General features: G+C 40.3%; 1 protein-coding gene across 2 annotated transcripts; it reads left to right on the plus strand.

Annotated features, from left to right (window-relative positions):
* Nucleotides 1-225: 225 nt before the first annotated feature.
* LOC137880554 (centrosomal protein of 85 kDa-like) lies at nucleotides 226-18,043 on the plus strand. Of its 2 annotated transcripts, none has more exons than XM_068721965.1 (9): nucleotides 226-340; nucleotides 4,755-4,872; nucleotides 4,984-5,151; nucleotides 5,491-5,622; nucleotides 6,581-6,735; nucleotides 12,943-13,060; nucleotides 13,154-13,204; nucleotides 16,802-16,982; nucleotides 17,699-18,043. In XM_068721965.1, the coding sequence occupies exons 1-9, from the start codon at nucleotides 255-257 to the stop codon at nucleotides 17,863-17,865; spliced, it is 1,176 nt and encodes a 391-aa protein (XP_068578066.1). In that variant the 5' UTR covers nucleotides 226-254; the 3' UTR covers nucleotides 17,866-18,043. The 2 variants fall into 2 exon arrangements, with proteins under 2 accessions (XP_068578066.1, XP_068578065.1); XM_068721964.1 differs by having other exon boundaries at nucleotides 229-340; nucleotides 5,491-5,643.
* Nucleotides 18,044-18,380: the final 337 nt, after the last annotated feature.

Consider the following 18,380-nt stretch of genomic DNA (forward strand, 5'->3'; position numbering starts at 1 on the left):
TTTGTACGATTCAAATACATCATTTATAGGGGTTACGATATGAAAATAGCCCATGAGAATTGTTTTTATTGTATTAGAAGTTTTATTGAGCAAAACCACAGATTTAGCATTTTATACAATCAATTACTGCTAATTATTATGACTACTATCAATTAAGAAAATTGCTTTATCCTTACAGGGTGTAATTTCCAAGCATAATATACTTATGTCATTATATTGTCAATTGTATTTGTGCATTGTATTTGTGTTTCCAGATGCTGATAGAGACCTCCGTTCCTACCAACTCTCTGGTAAAGGTTAGAGAGGAGCTGCTGAGACAGAGAGAGCTGGAGATAGATAGGTACTGCAGGACACACTCACAAATACATAGAGCTGCCCTGACACTTCCTCCAACAGTACTGTTATTCCATTTTTATGTTGTTACGTGCTGTCCCTGGCTCTGTTGTTGTTACATGCTTATTTGTTTCTGTTCTTGTCTTATTTAAGTTACAGGAAATTTTATTTTAAATCGTGCTTGTTCCATAACTATATGTAGGAATACATGTGATGTGCGGTGCAAAGTTACTGAAAAGTCACTGCATTACAATTTAATTGGGAATTAAATCAAAAGGACTACAACTTACTGGCACACCAGCCAGGAGCGAGTGGCGGTAGTCTAGGCAGGAGAAGAGCCTAGACCAGAACCTGTGCCTCCTCCTGGGTGAGGAATGGACGAATCCTGCTGATGTAGTGGAGAATTAATCTGCAGAAGCTGGTTGTGGCAGAGATGTTGGCAGTGTAGAACAGCTGGTCATCCAGTGTCGCACCTAGGTTCCTTGAAGTCCAAGCCAGGGACAGCACAGAGTTCTCAATTGTGATGGAGAGGTAAGACGGGAGATGCCTTCCCTGGAAGGCAGAGCAGCTCACTCTTGTCGAGGTTGAGCTTCAGGTGTTGTGCAGACATCCACTGAGAGATGTCAGCCAGGCATGCTAAAAATCATGCTGCCCCTGGGTTTCAGATTGGGGGAGGGACAGAATTAGTGGATTATCATCTGCATAGCTGTGGTTGCCAAGTGACTTAGTGTGAGAGAAAAAAGGAGGGGACCCATAACTGAACCCTGAAGGACCCTAGTAGTGGGGGTCCAAGGTTCAGACACAGATTATGTCCAAGGTACCCTTTAAGTGTGGCCCTTGAGGTAGAGTGCAGAGCCTGATACTCCCAGTTCTTTGAGTGGAGAGAGGAGGATCTGCATGTTCACGATGTCAAATGCTGCTAAAAGGTCCAGCATGATGATGACAGAGACTGCTCTGGCATTGTGGAAATCCTTTGTGACAGCAAGGAGGGCAATCACAGTTGAGTGGCCTGACTTAAAACCAGACTGGTGAAGATGAAGAAGGTTGTTCTGGTGATGTGCAGAAAACACCACATTTAAGTCTTTTATGAAGAAATGGAAAAAGAGAGACATCAGAAGAGTTGTGTGGGTTGCTATACAAGAGTGTTCTCTCCAGCTCCTTTTAGAGTGTTAGGAAAACAATCAGTTGTCAAAGATATCGATGAGGTAGGTGAGGAAAAGAATGAGGTCAGGAGTGATAGACTGGAGAAGGTGAAAGGGGATAGGGTCAAGAGGGCAGGATGTGGTTGTGGGAGGTTACCAGGGTTAGAACTTCTTTGGGAGAGAGGGGTAAAAAGGAAGTCTTCATTAGGGCCCGAGCACCGACGTAGTCGGAGCGGAGGACCTATTGTTATTCTAATGTTTTATTATTATTAGGGCCCGAGCACTGACGTAGTCGGAGCGGAGGACCTATTGTTATTCTAATGTTTTTTATTATTATTATTATTATTATTATTATTATTATTATTATCGTACCAGTTTCATCTCAAAAAGGAGGTGCTTGGGATACTGGGAATCTTTTGAAATTTGGCACAAAATTCAATCGTGGTGAAAATTCCAGTATTATTGGGGTGTCCAGCTGCGGCATGACATTTTGGCTCGATAGCGCCCCCTACAGAGTAGCCCCAACTTTGGGTTTGACCTAGCTGTATGAAATTTGGTAGGTATGTGGAACGTGATGGGACGTACAAAAAAGTCAAAAGGAGGTATATCCTAAACCAAACAGGAAGTCGGCCATTTTGAATTTTATGACGTTTTTGGACCGTTTCAAGGCGCCGTACTTTAACGAACTCCTCCTAGAGATTAAACCCGATTGCCTTCAGATTTGGTCAGTATGCTCTTGAGACCTTGGCAGTGAAACGATACTCAAAGATCAAAAAGTTATCCAACTATGTGTCCGTGGCGTGGCGGCAAAAAAACACCATTCGCCATGAAACAGGAAGTTGTTGTAACTCGGCTGTACATTGCCTAATCTGCTCCAAATTTCTCAGATGTCATAACATCCTGACCCTGAACACATGTATATGACAATTTAGAATCATAGTAATAGCGCCACCTAGTGGCAAGAGGAAGTCATAGGTTGTGTACTTTGACACCCTACTGCTCACAGATTAATCGGATCCCTCTCAAATTTTGTCACAAAAGCCTTAAGACCTTGATAATGCTTCATTGTGAAAATTGTAGGAAGTTGTCGAAGCGTGGCGACGTGGCGGCTCTGCGAATTTCGATGCTTCGCCATGAACGAATAAACTGATGTAACTCGACTCCGCATCATCAGATCTTTACCAGATTTCACATGTTTGATTAAACTCCAGGCCTGAAGACATCTGCAAGCCAATTTTGAATCATAGTCATAGCGCCACCTACTGGCAACAGTAAGTTAAAGTCTTTATACTTTGGCTTGTTTCTCTTAGTTGGAAAATCAGATCAACATCAAATTTGTTCCACACAAATGTAAGAAGTTCATAATGCCAGTTCTCTAAGCTTTTGATGTTTCGTCGAACGGCGTTGCCGTGGTAACGCAGTCTTCGCCGTGAAAAACGATGGTCATTTGGAGAGGTTAAAAAAGCTCGAAACACAAGCAAACTTGACACACAGATCACAAGGCCAAAATGTAGTTCTATAATATGATTTTATTCAATCAGAGTGTTAAATCGGCTCAATAGCGCCCCCTACAAAATTTCGACGAAGCAGCCCTCGCAGTACGTTTCACATAGATTAACAAAATTTGGTAGGCACATGTATCACATGTGGACTTAAATAAAAGTCTCTTGGGACCATGCCCTAAACCCAACCGGAAGTCAGCCATTTTGAATTTAGTCTGAATTTCTAGTGTCGTTTTTTCAATTTCCAGGCGCTCTACTTCAACGAACTCCTCCCAGGGAACTAATCAGATCAACTTAGAATTTGGTCAGAACAATCTAAAGACCTTTGTGATTAAAAGTTACTCAAAGCTTGTTGTTTCGTGAAATGCCGTTGCCGTGGCGATGCATTCCTCGCCATGAAAAACAAAGGTGTTTTTGAGGGGCTAAACATACTCAAAACAAAATCAAACTTGTCACACACATTTAAAATCCTGAATGTAGTTATCTGATGTGATTTTAATGCTTCAGAGTGGCAACTCGGCTCGATAGCGCCCCCTACAATATTTTGACGATGCAGCCCTCGCAGTACGTTTCACCTAGATGTATGAAATTAAGTAAGCCGGTGTATCACATGTAGACTTAAAAAAAAGTCTTAGGGGTCCATGCTCTAAACCCAACCGGAAGTCAGCCAATTTGAATTTTGTATGAATTTCTTGTGGTTTTATTTCCTTTTCCAGGTGCTGCACTACGAACTCCTCCTAGGGAAATAATCCGATCAGCTTAGAATTTGGTCAGAACAACCTAAAGACCTTAACGATTAAAAGCTACTAAAAGCTTGATGTTTCATCGGATAACATGGACTTGGTGTCGCGGCAATTTTACATGATTCGCCATCATCCATCAAGCTTTTGTAACTCAACCTTACTTTGTCAAAACTGCCCCAAACTTGACATGCTTGATTGCTGTCGTGATTTTAGGACATCTGCATGCCAATATTAACTCATAGTCATAGCGCCACCTACTGGCAACCACGGACGTAAACAGAATTCTATCATAACAGCGGCCCAAACAGGGTTTGTGGGCACACCATGAGAAAAAGACTTCTCTGATCTAAATATGTGCAAACTAAGATGCTTGGAGAACAAAAGTTAATCAACAGTGTTTTTCAAACCATGTCAGTGGGCATTAGTATAAATGATCTGTCCAGAGCTTCTACATGAGAATCAGGTTAAATGTTACAATGAATGCTTCACACTACAATCTAAAGTTACAGAAGAGCTTAAAATGAAAACAGTGTCAAATTAAAGTGTTCAAGTAAAAACAAATGACACTGCTGTTCTGTTAACTTTCATGTAAGTCCAAATACAATCAGTAGGACACTGCAGGGAGTTGAACTCCATCCCAGTAACCTGACAGTCTGTTATGTTACAAATACTGAAGCACATTCACACGTTCATTTTCTTAATGATCTTAACAGGCTTACATTTATAATTGTATCGGAGGTACACTCAAAACATTTGAGGCTTAAGACCTGGCAACATGGTCTTGCTATGCTGCTGGTCGACGCAGGAAATATCATCTAACTTGTGCATGCAGTGTATGATGGTCACAGAAATGCATTGCCGCATCAACCAGAGTCCTGCCAGTACCCTCGACGTGTGTGACGTTGCGAGGGCCCGATCAATGCTGCTTGCAGCTTTAATTCATATTGCTATTGTATAATGCTCTCAGATATTTTGCATTTACACTGCATTTACAGATTACAATGTAGTAAGCAGGAAGACATTCTGTGTTTTAGACAAAAGCAGCAGATCTTGCAGCTCCACGCCCGGATCAGAGAGAATGAGCTCAGAGCACAGCAGGTCCTGCAGAACCAGAGAGGGTGGTTAGACGGCCCATGCATTCAAATTACTAAGGTAACACTTTGTCACATCTCTGTGATGAATGAGTATTCAATTAAAAATGTGATAACCACGTCAAATATTTTCATAATACAAGTCACAGCACAAGTTCTGGTTGTCCAATAGGAATCAGCAATGAGAACGCCATGCAAACAGCCATCTGATAGGCTGTGCTGTGATGAAGAACTTAGTGGAAAGCTAGCTGTGGCTGAATTGGAAGTTCTTCATTTGAGAGATTTCTTCAAGCAAGTCACACACAAATATACAGAGGAAATCAGAAAACTGGAGGAAAAGGTACAGCAACGATTTGTGATTAATTCACAATCATTTATACAAAGAAAGTGAAACAAAAATGGTGAGCAGAGAAACTAGTCCTTCTGATCCTACACACTACCACAGGAAAACAAATATAGGCCACTTTTATTATTTAAAGGGCAAATGACTGTTTTTGTCATTCGCCTCTTTTTTAATAATTTTATTTACTGAACATGACAACTGATGTGAACGAATATGAAATTAATTATTGTGTTTAATTTTATATAATTTTTGATAATATGGTGAAATTAGTCAGTAACATACAGCCTTATAGCATGATATCTGTGTATTAGTTATATGAGGTGTTTTTTTTCACAGATAAAGACAAGGGATCGCTACATCAGCAGTCTGAAAAAGAAGTGTCAGCGAGAGAGCGAACAGAACCAAGAAAAACAGCAACGCATTGAGACACTGGAGAAATACCTTTCCGACCTGCCAACTCTGGACAAGGTGCAGGCGCAGGCCCAGCAGGTACACACACATACATACGCACATACATAAGCTGTGGCTACATATTGTCTGCCAATGCAACCTGAGGGGCATTTCATACACTATAGGATTAGAAAAGCAGCAGTGGTGAAATTCTTCCAAGAGCTTCTCAGAGGCAATTAATTCAAAGTTAAAAAGTAAAGTAGACAAAAGGAAAAGAACATAAATCCTTCTTGTCCTTACCCGTGTCCAGCTGTTTTTGGATCCTATCAGAAACGTCACTTTGAATAATAAAAAACTCTTGCATGTCTCTGTCTTAAAAGAATAGTTTAACACGGGAGCAAATTAATGTACTGCTGTGGACTGGGGCAACAGCAAAAGATATTTTAGACACCAAAAAAAATAGTTTGAGTGTACTCTACATTTAGAATATTTTTCCAACTTTACCTTGACACCAGACAGCCCTTTCTGAAACTGGAAATGACACTGAAGCTGTTATATTGCTCTATGCTCCCTTCAAAGCCATGAGACTCCTTCGACAAAAACAGTAATTTTACTTTGCAGAACACGGGGGTTTAGTAACTGCCTTGACTGGTTAGTTTGCTTGTGTAATTGTGTAACTTTAAAAGGTTGGTTTGAAATCACCAAATTCACACAATAACACAAACACACTAATTGATGTGACTGTGTATTGCAACATGACCGGTAGGGTGACCGTGGATAAGTGGGCCGCCTTTCAATCAGAGGGTCGGTGGTTCGATCCCTGGCTCCTGCTCTACTAGTCTCATGTCAATGTGTCCTTGAGCAAGACACTTAACTCCAAAATTGCTCCCGTAGCTGCGTCTACGGTGTGTAGATAAATACTGAATTGTAAGTCGCTTTGGATAAAAGCGTCTGCTAAAATGACCGTAATGTAACATAAAATGTTTTTATCGATATAGTCAGGTGGTCATACAACCCTACTTTTGTGTGTGCTCAGCAAGAGGAGGTACAGCAGAAAGCCAAGCATCTGGAGAAAACAGCATCTCGGTTACAGAAGAGCCTAGAAGAAGGATATGCTCTGATGATGGAGAAAGACATCAGGATTGAGATGCAGGCCATGAGGGAGAAGGCGTTGATTGCATCTGTACAAAGGTACATAATCAACCATTTGGTCTTGACTGCCTTTGGTGATTTAATGTGGAAAAAAATAGTGGGACTTAATTGCTTTGGACAGATGCAAAACCAGAACATTAACCAATTTTACAGTTTGATATTTGACACATTTTAACACAGGTTACAACATCCATTAAAACTGCTCAATTCCCCGTTTTGTATGACTGGGTAGCTAAAGACACAAATAAAAAATATACAAGATATTTTTACAATAGCAGAAAAGTGCTGACTGAGCCAATTACGTACTAGCAACTTCAATACAGGTTATCGCTGACCATTTATAACCAAAGTTAGTACCAATCCTTTACAAACTCATTTAAGGTTCCTTGCATTGTATTGGCTATTCGTAGGAAATAATTGATTGATTGTAATTTATCATACCACACTGATAACCTAGGTGGATGTACACAAGGATTCAAGGACATTTTATTTTGATAATGCAACAAAGGGTTGCACAACGAAATGCAGTTGGAGCCTATTTGCTATACACAAAAACATGACAAACAAACACTTAACATAAACAATTCAACATTAGAGAAACACTGTCCATCAACTTTGACTATGTTTGAGCACCAAGCATCTTTGATATTTATAGAGTCCGCCTTCTCTTGTCCTACTGGAGTCCTGCTCTGTCCTGCGGTCCACCATCAGGTGCAGCTTGATCTGGGATGCCCCAGATATGTGTCCCCTCATTGCATGAAGGAGCATTTCTGTGGGTGCAGTTTCAGACCTGCTGCCGCCACCCTCTCCAGTATCCACCTTAGGGCCCTGAATGCTGCCTGGAATGACTCACCATGCACCAGTTTGTTGACCAGGTACACAACACACTCCTGCCAGAGGATACCAGCGTTGTGGTCCTGTCCATCAATCTCTTAATGCAGGGGCATTGCAGGGTCCAACCGGAAGGACTTTAAACTGCCACAAGCCCCCATTAGTAATAAAGGCAGTTTTGGCCCGAGCCTCAGGGCCGAGGGGGACCTGCCAATACCCGCTCCGCAGGTCTAAAGTGGAGTACCAGGATGACCCTGTCACTGTGTTGAGGGTCTCGTCATGGGAGAGGGTAGGGGTCCTTTTGGCAACTTTGTTGAAGTCCACACAGAAATGTCACTCCTTCTGCTTTTTGGGGACCATGATGACCAGGGAGGTGGTGGAAGGCTCAATGATTCCAGCTCACTGCATTCCTTGCAGGGCTTTGTCTGCCGCAGGCTGCCTGGCCAGTGGAAGGCAATCAAAAACTATCTATAGTGGGGAAATTAGCAGTTCCATTTTTCACCCTAACGGGCTCAGCAGGATTGCTAACGAAGCTGTGTCCCAAGTATAGAGCTGCATGTCCTTTCAATAGTCAGCAGGGCAAACCAACTCTCCTATCTAGGTTCGGCCCAGCACCACCAGTCGTTCCAGCTTTTTTTACCCGCTCTCTGTGCTCTGTCGTCCGCCAAGTTTCGGCTGCTCCATCTTATCCCTGTCGGTCAATTTTCTTCTTCCCACTTGAGCTCAAGAAGGCTTCCTGCAACATGTTTCTCACCACTGATTAACGTTAACCACTTAGCTTCTCTGCTGATAGCCGACTTGAAGATGTCAACAGATGGCGAAAGTTTTACCTCTTACACTCTCAGTAAGGAAAGCTGATTGATTAGTGGATCGTACACAGGCTACTGTAGGCCAATGCCAAGACAATAGTCCATACAGCTAAACGCTCTCTTAATAGCTTGACACTCCCGGTTATAGACTAACTTTCAACAGGCTAGCAGGACAACAACAAACACATCCCACCTCTTTCTCTCTGCCAATCCCAGATACACTCACTTGTGCCACCAACCCCATTGGTAGCTAGAATGATTGACATCTCGTGAAGCTTCTCAGGTTATGAGACCTTCACTGACATCCTGTAACTAAGTAAATGCAATATTTCTTTCTGTAAACACCATAACACTCATAACATAACAGATTAACAATGTTACCTTGTCCGTTACAATACCATGTATTCCTGGTTAATATTTTGTAACGTTGAGTTTGAACATGTGATCATGTTCAATCATTAAACATGCCAATAATTATACTATTTGGTCTGTTGGCTAAAGAAAAAAGTTTCTTCATACTTGTTCGGCGAAGTTTCTCCAGCCTACAGCGCTAAACACGCGCTGTCGGTGGGTTAAGTGGCACACTGATTCTTGTCTGGTGGTGGAGAAAACCGAAAATGTTGACTCAGAGAATCCGGGAATTCTGTGATGCAGGTTGAAGTAGGACCACGGGGCAAGTTATCCGTTTCTCCTTCAGGATCCAAGTGTGTTCGTGAACACAAAAACAGTCTGTCTAACGAAGTTAGGACTATTACCTCGGTTTTTTTCTTTTAGCCACCAATATTGTTTTGTGAAGGTGCCTGCTGATGTTAATAGTCTGGGTGATGTCATGGCCGTGTCACAGGGACTCCTTGGGTTTCCTGTGGGGCTTGTCCAATAATGCACCAGCGTTGTGGTTTTAACCAAATCTTAAATTTAGGTGAGATTTTAACACCTGATGGGGCTTGGTGCGTATTAAACCAGTTTAGGCTTTTATTTTTACATGTAGGCCTCTCTTTGTTTCCCCCACACGGTGAACTCGCAACATTAGGATCAGCCCCTGATTTAAGGGACCAGGAAAGAAGCCAGCAGTCAGCAACATGTTGAACAGTTTAACAATTGCTGTTGGTAACTCTACTGTTCTTCAGCATTTCATTTTTGACGCAATCGGTGCCACAAACCTTTTTTGAATGAAGAGTTTTCAGTTCGTCTGTTAACTTTTCTTGTGTAATTGGGTGATGTAATGCATTTTGGTTATACTTGATGGCTGATTCAAGGTTGTTTAACTTTGTTTTAATTTGATTTATATTCAGATTTATCTTCAGTTGGGATACTTTTGTATAGGTTATTGAAGTAGTTTTCTCACATGTCCGCTATTGTTGTGGCTTTGTAGTTTCTAAACTATTCAGCATGTCCCACAATTGACCCTGGTCTACTGCGTTTTCAATCTCCTGAAGCGTTTCATTAGTGCGGTAGAATTTCTTTTGTCTTGTGGTTTATTTTAGAGTTTCAAAGTATTCATCTCGTTGTGTTTGGCTGTGTTTTTTGCACTGTCGAACCAGAGATTTCAGAGATTTTTTTGTTTACAGTTTTGATAGTGTTTTTTTATTGTTTTACCAAGCTTTGCATTCAATGCAGCTTTTTGGAAGATAATGTTAATGTCTTAGGTTGCTTTCACAGTTATTTTGGTAGTGTGAGTTATTGAATGTGTTTATTGCATGTTTTATTTAATTTGAATTCAAAGTTTGTAAAAAAAATAGTTCAGCACTGTTTGGAGCCCATCTGTTTGAATGGTTTAGATTGTACAGCTTATTGGGCTGTTTCTTAATAGTATCTTTTGTGTGTTTTAAGTAAATATTTATCTTGTTGTGATCTGAACTTGTGCTTGGACAGTGAAAGAATTGAATGAGGAGGGGTCCATGTCTGAGATGGTATAGTCAACAGTAGGTGAAACGTCCCACACTTTCTCCTCTGATCCTCCCATTTAACATATACAGGCCTGAGGCTCTGCAGAGATGCAGTAACTCTTTCCCATTTCCGTTCATTATTTTGTCAGGGTTGTTCCTCGTGACTGTGGGTGCGGGGGTCAAAACCTGTGCATTAAAGTCCCCACACAGAAGTACTTTTGCCTTGGGCTTGAAAGTGAATGTGTGTAGGGAGCATTAGAAGTCCTCTTCATGTTATGGTGACTCTGATGAAGGACTGTATACCGCAGATATAAATCTGACTCATAAATGTCTTTGTGTTTATTAATATTCAGCCAAATATGTTTTTTCTTTTCTTATGTTTGACAGTTGTGATGTATTTGGTGAGATCAGCTTTCAGCCAGATTATTATTCCTCCTGAGTCTCTACCATTGTGAACTGTGCTCATATTAACTGAAGGCAATGTGACGTCACTGTAGTCTGAGGGACATTGAGTAACTGTATCAGATCCACCACACGTTTCAACAGAATCAAAATATCAATATAATTTATGTTATTTAAGAAAACTGTGGTTTTAAGAACAAAAAGAGCATAAACGTGAAAGATGTTGTTTGCTAAAAAATTTGAAAAATAAATACATTCACGAAAACAGACGAAAGTGATTTGCAGGAAAGTTAATATCTTTAGATTAACCTTGTTGTGTGTCTGTATGTAATCTTTATCTAGGCAGGGGTGTCAAACTCATTTTCATTCTGGGCCACATCAGCATCATGGTTGCCCTCAAAGTGCCAGTTGTAACTGTAAGACTGTATAAATGTAACTACTCCCTAACATATTGTTAAATCTGTCTCTGCATTTGATTATTGTTTATTCAAGTGTAACAATATTGTACATGCAGTTATATAAATGTAAAATTATATTTAAGCACATTTCTGTTATAACATAAATCCTTTTAATTTAGGGTTAAGAAACCCACATTACTCTATCAAAGCTCAAACTTTTAAAGAAAATAACAAAGTTTTAACAAACAAAAACGATCTCCGTCCACATAACGTTTCAGCATCGTTTTAGAGATGATCTCCGTCCAGACTACAACGCCTGAAAACGAATATCACGTGACGTATTCACATATTGACGTACACTGGGCATGCGGGTGGTGTTAGGGTCTCAACTCTCTTAGACAAAGGAAGTCCGCATGTCTCCCATTGCTGCGTCTTTCGTCAGCAAAGCAGTGGCAAAAAATCAGTTGGTTCGAGTTAAAATCAAATCAAAAGATATTTAATAACTACAGAAGCAAAACAGTTACAAACCGAATACACTATTAAAAACAAACATTAATTTCATGAAAGTGAGGCCCCGTCCGGGCCACCCCATCGTCTGAAGATGGCCCAGGATTCAGTCCTCTTGTCCCTCCAAATCTCTGAAAAGTTCTCACCTCACAACCATCGATCAGCTCAATGATTGGCTGAAATCTGATAAGCTCCCCCTTGGCCTATGACCCATTGTTCTGGGCAGACACCTCACTCAGCCAGCACGTATCCTTCCCCCGCTGCTGGCACATTCCTCAAACCCCACTCACAGACACTCAATATACATAAAATTCCTCATAGTGGGTGCCGATGTAAACAGGAAGTAGATTGGTGCTAAGTTAAAAAAATACGACAGAGTAATAAGGTAGTCTTTAATAATGAAAGGTCGTGTTTGATGCGGGTCTTGCTCTCTCTCGCTCTCTCTCTCACACATTAAATTTACTTTAAAATTAACACTTATACATAATGGTTTACTAGATTATGGGTCCATAAATGTGGTCAATACATGTCTCTCACTCGTTTCCTCGGTTTCGTTGTTGTCTGTTCTCACTCGTAGCTCTGCTGGTGGCTGAAGTCTCTGTCCTACTGGAGAGACAGGAAAGTCCTCCGTTTTGTGTCCGTTCTCCTCAAAGCCGCTAACTGTGACTTCAGATGTCCGCTCCGTAGGTCTGATAACGCTGCTGGTCACGCCAGCAAAACAAAACATATGGAATGGAAACGTAGTAGTGTGGACATGGCCTCAGGCTTTGACAAAAAATAACATGGAAATAAATAACGGTTATTTTTATTTAATTTTTTGCACAGTGGACAATCTTTCAAAGGAAACACCTCTTGTCTTGGAGTTTGAGGTGATACTGTCACTGACAATAGCACTAAAATGTAAAGAATTGTCTTTATTCTTGTTCTATAATTTCATAAATGCAACAAACTATAGTTTTTGTATATATACACTGTAACTATATATAAAATTTATAAGCTGTGATATTGGGAGCTTTTGCGGCTCCCGATGAATTTTATTTGGTGGAAAATAGGGTAAAATGGCTCTTTTTTAAGGTTTAAAGGTTGCCGACCCCTGGTTTAGGTCATTCACTGTCCCTTAAGTTGTAGCATATCTCCTTCTCCTAGGAGTATTTTTAATGTTGAGAGCTCATTAAATTCTTTGAAATCTGGGATTAAATAGCGGATTTAAAAAAAAAAATCCAGTAAAGTCTGAATCACTACACTGTGTCATAGCCTTATACATTCCTTTGCATTTATTTTTTAATAAAAGCAGTTTTGTTTAATAAACAAAACTGCTTTTTAACATGTTCTCTTGCTGTGTCACACCCCTATCACGTACTTACATGTATGTCTGTCCATCTCTCTTTGTGACCACGTCTTGTCTTGGTAAAGCCTGCAGCAGAAGGTGCAGTACTGTTTTGACGATGGGGTGAGGTTGCCCATGCAGGAACGGAAGCTGCTTAAGGTGGAAAACACTCAACTCCTGGAGCAACAAGACCACAGCAACAGGGTAACATCCTAAACACACACATGCACAAATGCATGCACACAGACCCAAATAAAGTCCAAAATCCATTAACCTGTTATTTCTGCTCTCCACCAGCTAATTGAGCATCAGAAAGAACGGATTGAGAGACTGACCATGCTGCTAACGGTAGGGTAACAAGCAAATTAACACATTCAGAGAGCTTCACAACCTTGGGCTCACCAGAAAAAACAAAGTGTGACTAAATATAAAAGCAACCAAGTAAAGTGGTTAGAATGATTTGCCAAAAACTGTATTCAAGTAAAAGGATGTTTTCAACATCAGGTAAAGGTAAATAAGTGAATCTGCATTTACAGTCAGTCAGTGAAATGTCACATCATCATGTCTTGGTTAGATAAATACTTTGTTAAATTTAAACAATGCTCCCGTCCACAACATTTACTTTATTAAGGATTAAATATAATGTTATAGTTTGGTTTCAACCGGCTCCTGGCTGCAGACTTATATCTAACAGATAGAGAGTGATATTGATCTTCTCATGTCACTCCCGGCAGGATATCAAAAGTCCTCCTCTTAGCCTCTTTTAGCTCATTGTTTTGGTTGTACGGCCAAAAATGTAACATCTCTGGTTTATTCTCAGCTCTCTCGTTAGCATTGTTAGACACCTGTGCTCTGTCCAGTACCGATAGCAGACAGACACAGTTAGTGACTAGCTGGTGAAGGAAGTGGAACATTTATCAGGAGGCCAGATGAATGCTAACTTTTCAGCTGTTAAATATGCACCTGCTATCACTTAGCTGTACACATAATCGCATTGATCAGTGTCTGAGTATGATGTTGATTCAATAAGGAAATTCACAGGTTGAATGCAGAAGCTGAACCCTAACCCAAACCCTTTTAGCACAATCCAAACTGATCTGAAGTTTGTGTCTGTATTAAACCACACCTACTCGAGAGTTCCTTTAGGTCAGACATGTCAAACTCAAGGCCCGCGGGCCGGATTCGGCCCACCACGTCATTTTATGTGGCCCATGAATCCGGCAGCAAAAAAAATAAAAATAATTATATATATCATTTTTTAATTTAAAAAAAATTAAAAGTTAGACTTGAAATTAAAAATATCCCCATGGTCGAAATTATGAGATAGAAAGTTGAAATTAGGAGATAGCATGTTGTCTGTGTGCCGACATATCCCAACAGGTGGACAGGAGAGGCATCAGCCCATAAAGCGGTTTTCCAATAAGGGATTGATTTGAAAATGATCGACAAATAATCCCAAAATGTCCACAAAGAGAACAATTGATGAAAAATGGGAAAAACTAATACATGTTTGAAAAAGCAAATACATGTTTGTGCTTCAAGGAGAAAAAACAGTTTGTCTTCTGTGCTATGAGGCAGCGTCAGTGATGAAGGAATACAATTTACGTCGGCATTTTGACACCAAACACGGAGCTAAATTTAGCCTCCAAGAAAAACATAAAATTGTCCAAGAATTAAAAGCCAGACTGCAATCGCAGCAGAATATATTTACAAAAGCTACAGCCCAGTGCCTGCTTAAAGGTATGTGAGCAGGTGAGCGCCGACCAGTTACAGACTTTTACAAATGTCAGTTTGCGAAGAAACGCCATCGCAGACAGAGTTCAGGAACTAGCAGGCAATCTAACAACACAGCTAGCTGAAGAGACGAGCAGTTACTTAGAACAACAGCTGGCCTGAAAGATCAGAAAGAACAGAAAATTTTACCTTAGTGAGGATGTGTGGTTCACCCCATGCATCTTTAGGTATGACCCATTTTTAACAAGGTGTGATTGGTTGATCCAAAACAAAGGAAAATACACTGCCTAATCATAATAATAATAAACTTTATTTATAAAGCACTTTTAAGAGACAAGTTTACAAAGCACTTCACATACATAAAGACAAAGTACATAGTGTAATTACAAAGGTCAACGCAGCCAAGAAATAGAGACATAGATAATGAATGAAAATCTTAAGAATAAATCAATAAATTGAAGCATCAAAGAAAAACAAATGAATAGCCATTTTATAAATATGAGTCTTTAAAAGAGTTTTAATAGGTGACACTGGGGAAATATTTGCATATAATTTAGTCTCTGTTCAGACATGGTGTAATTATGAACTTCTCTGTTAAATAAATTGAAAGCCATAATTTGAAAGTAGCGTGAAAACACAGACCTACTTGTGCAGTAGCCCTTTCACACAAATGTATTTATTTACCATGCTGATAATTGTAGCACTAAATCGATCTGATATTAACAGCTTTTATCAATTCTGTGATTGCTGGCCAGTCTATAGAAGTAGCGTAGCGTTGCATGTGAATCTATAAACCAGCAAACACTGTATAAAAGCTGCATTTTTTCCAGTTGCCAAATATTTTGTGTTGTGATCACTTTCAGTTCTGGCGTGATTACGTTGGATGGGGGATGTGAGCGTGTCTCTAATGTGATCAACCACAGACAAATCTGTATTCAGCGTCTGGAGAACATTTTTCTTTCTACCATTTTCTCCTCTGCTTAAGAAACTTGGAAGTCCTCCCATGAATCATCATCATAAATCATTTCCAACCACTATCTGCCCTTTTTATGAGAAGGGAGAGGGAAGAAATACTTTGTTTATTTGTTTATATAATAAACTTTTTTCTCTTGTTTTTTTCTCTTTTATTTTCAAAAATTACATGTAGGTGACTTTTATAAATTTATTTTTAACTGTCACTACATCCCAAAAAACATATTTTTGCAATACGGGTCATTTGTAGGGATGACAGTGAATAGTCTGCAATTTGATCTAAGGAGTACTATCAGAACTGGATATATTTAGATTTTTACGAAAGATTCTCTAAAATTAGCAGGGGGAGATGTGTAGAAACAGCTCTTTACATTCAGTTTACTCTCTCTAGTTGACCGTCCCTTCACTTCTCTGATGATTTCTTTCTTTCTGTGATTTGCTACAATGTGGAAAATGGATTTTGGACCCAAAGTTCCAACCATGACTGTGTCTCTTTTTCTATCAATCTCTGCTCCATGTCAATACTATTGACAATGCCGCAACTACACCGCACGCACACACACACACACACACACACACACACACACACACACACACACACACACACACACACACACACACACACACACACACAAGACATGGTTTTGCCGAGCAGTCAACTATAGCAAGACTAGATTCAACTTTGTAAATTCTTAGTCGGGAATACCCCTACACATTTGCGTAGAAAGGGGTAAGTTACCTAATTTAAATACGTGCAAATATAAGAGGAGCACCTAGATGCTGTTTGCTTGGTAGCACAGTTTGGGCTGCATTTCACCCTTTATGGTGCTTTATGGTGCCTTGAGAATAACACAATTTATTTTTGTCTAAGACAAAAAGAAACAGCAAGTTTAGCAGCTGCAAAAGCCGTGCAATACGTATGGCCCCTCATTGTTTTGTTCATTGTGCAATATATACAGTATATCAAGCATTACTCTATTTTATAGGCCCAGATGTAGTGATGGCAAATGACAGCACTGGTAAAACTCACTGGAAGACGTAGTCTTATAGACCGCACCAGTCTGATACACTGGATCGATATTTGTGCCAGAACAGACTTTTTTTTAAATGTGACCCATCCACATTGAATAAGATCAACACAATATATCTGGAGAAGGGAAGTTAGACTGGTGTATGCCTGAGGGTCAGGTTTCCTGCTGTATGCAACTAAAATATGTGCTTTTGTTTCCCACTGAGAAGCAGCAGCAGGTGTATGAAGGGCTGTTGGTGCATCCCCGGTCCCATGTGGAGATGCCTGAAGTAGGCCGGCTGCTGAAAGAGATGTCCCTGTCTCTACTGGACCTCCAGGCTCTCTGCAGCATATTGGCTCAGAGAGCACAAGGGAAAGAGCCCAACCTGTCTCTGCTACTGGGCATGAAATGTATGTCGTAACACACACATACACATATACAGTCTTTATGTAAGGCTTTGAGTAACGGTAAAGAGTGAGGTATTTATCTATGATTGGTACAAAGGGCCGTGCATCAGTTAGTGCAAAAAAAACCCACAACTGTGTCCTAATTTGGATGATCGGAGTTCTGTTACGTCTGAGTGAATCGCAACTATGGAGCATCAAAGTCTATGAACCTAAAGAACCAAACAGTCATGGACTGGATCACTAATATATATTAATAATACTAGTAATTCATTTCTAAACAAATTAAGTGAAGAGAAAATGGGGAGGAAATGTAAATGAGCTGTTGATTAGGTCCATTAGTTAATTATTAGTTACATTTTGAGATGCAACATGTTAATTGGAGAGCCAAGCACATCTTGACTCCAGCTCCGCAGATCTTGGATATATTCAGCTGTGAGTATGGTCTTCCACACTGTTAAATCCATATTCAACATCTGTCCTATTGCGTTTTTGGTTCCGGTAAAGGCAAATAATACGACACATCTGCTGTTGGACTTGCAGGTTTCTCACACACCGCTGAAAGGTTGACAGGCTTAGTAATGTTTGCCAACTAATAATTGGATGTTGGCCGTTCTTGGGAGGGGCTTAGCTACGTTTCAATTTACAAGGTAACAGTCTGGCCCACTGTATATTTTCTGCTACCTTGTGATAACGTTTTGCACTGTCTTGCTTCTGTCTAGCATTGAGTGTTTCGATGGAGGACAGTGTCTGCAGAGTGGTGGAAGAAGAAGAAGTGAGGTTCAAGCTGCTAGAGGTCAGCCAGCTCAGGAGAGACATTGATGACCTGAGGAAAAGCATTTCAGACCGCTACGTTCAGTGTAAGGGTGACAGCTGTGTGTCCGAGTGACACCAAGTACCTGCCAGCCCAGTGTGTGTTTCAACTCGTTAACTTCCACATAAAGAATTATGCTAATTATAAAATTCTCCTGGATAACGGCCTTGGATCCAGAAAAAAAGAAGAAGAAAAAAACACTTTCTCTGGAGAAAGATGAGGAATCAGGCCAGCCAGGCCAGTTATCTTGAAATCAGAAGACTAGGGGTTCGATCCCTGGCTCGTCCTTGGGCAAGACACTGAACCCCAAATTTCAAATATATGCATACATAATTGTGAACTAGTTTAGATCCTGATGGTGGCATGGTAGCCTCTGCAATCAGTGTATGTGTATGGAGTGTTAAACGCTTTAAGTGGTCGGAAGACTAGAAAGGCGTTATACAAATGCAAGTCCATTTACCATTCCACATGCAAACACCTGGGGCTTGAGATCGAACCTAGATGCGTTAATTCAATTCAATTCAATTCAATTCAATTTATTTTGTATAGCCCAAAATCAAAACATTTTCTCAGAGGGCTACACATATGAC

This window comes from Cebidichthys violaceus, unplaced genomic scaffold (assembly GCF_023349555.1).
Source record: "Cebidichthys violaceus isolate CVI_PGR_0920_01 unplaced genomic scaffold, fCebVio1.0.p SCAF_288, whole genome shotgun sequence".
Lineage (NCBI taxonomy): Eukaryota > Metazoa > Chordata > Actinopteri > Perciformes > Stichaeidae > Cebidichthys > Cebidichthys violaceus.

Coding starts and splice junctions, on each gene's coding strand:
- LOC137880554 (XM_068721964.1), top strand. CDS start 255: ATGCTGATAGAGACCTCCGTTCCTACCAACTCTCTGGTAAAGGTTAGA. Junction 341..4,754: donor AGAGAGCTGGAGATAGATAG/GTACTGCAGGAC, acceptor TCTGTGTTTTAG/ACAAAAGCAGCAGATCTTGC. Junction 13,205..16,801: donor GACTGACCATGCTGCTAACG/GTAGGGTAACAA, acceptor CCCACTGAGAAG/CAGCAGCAGGTGTATGAAGG.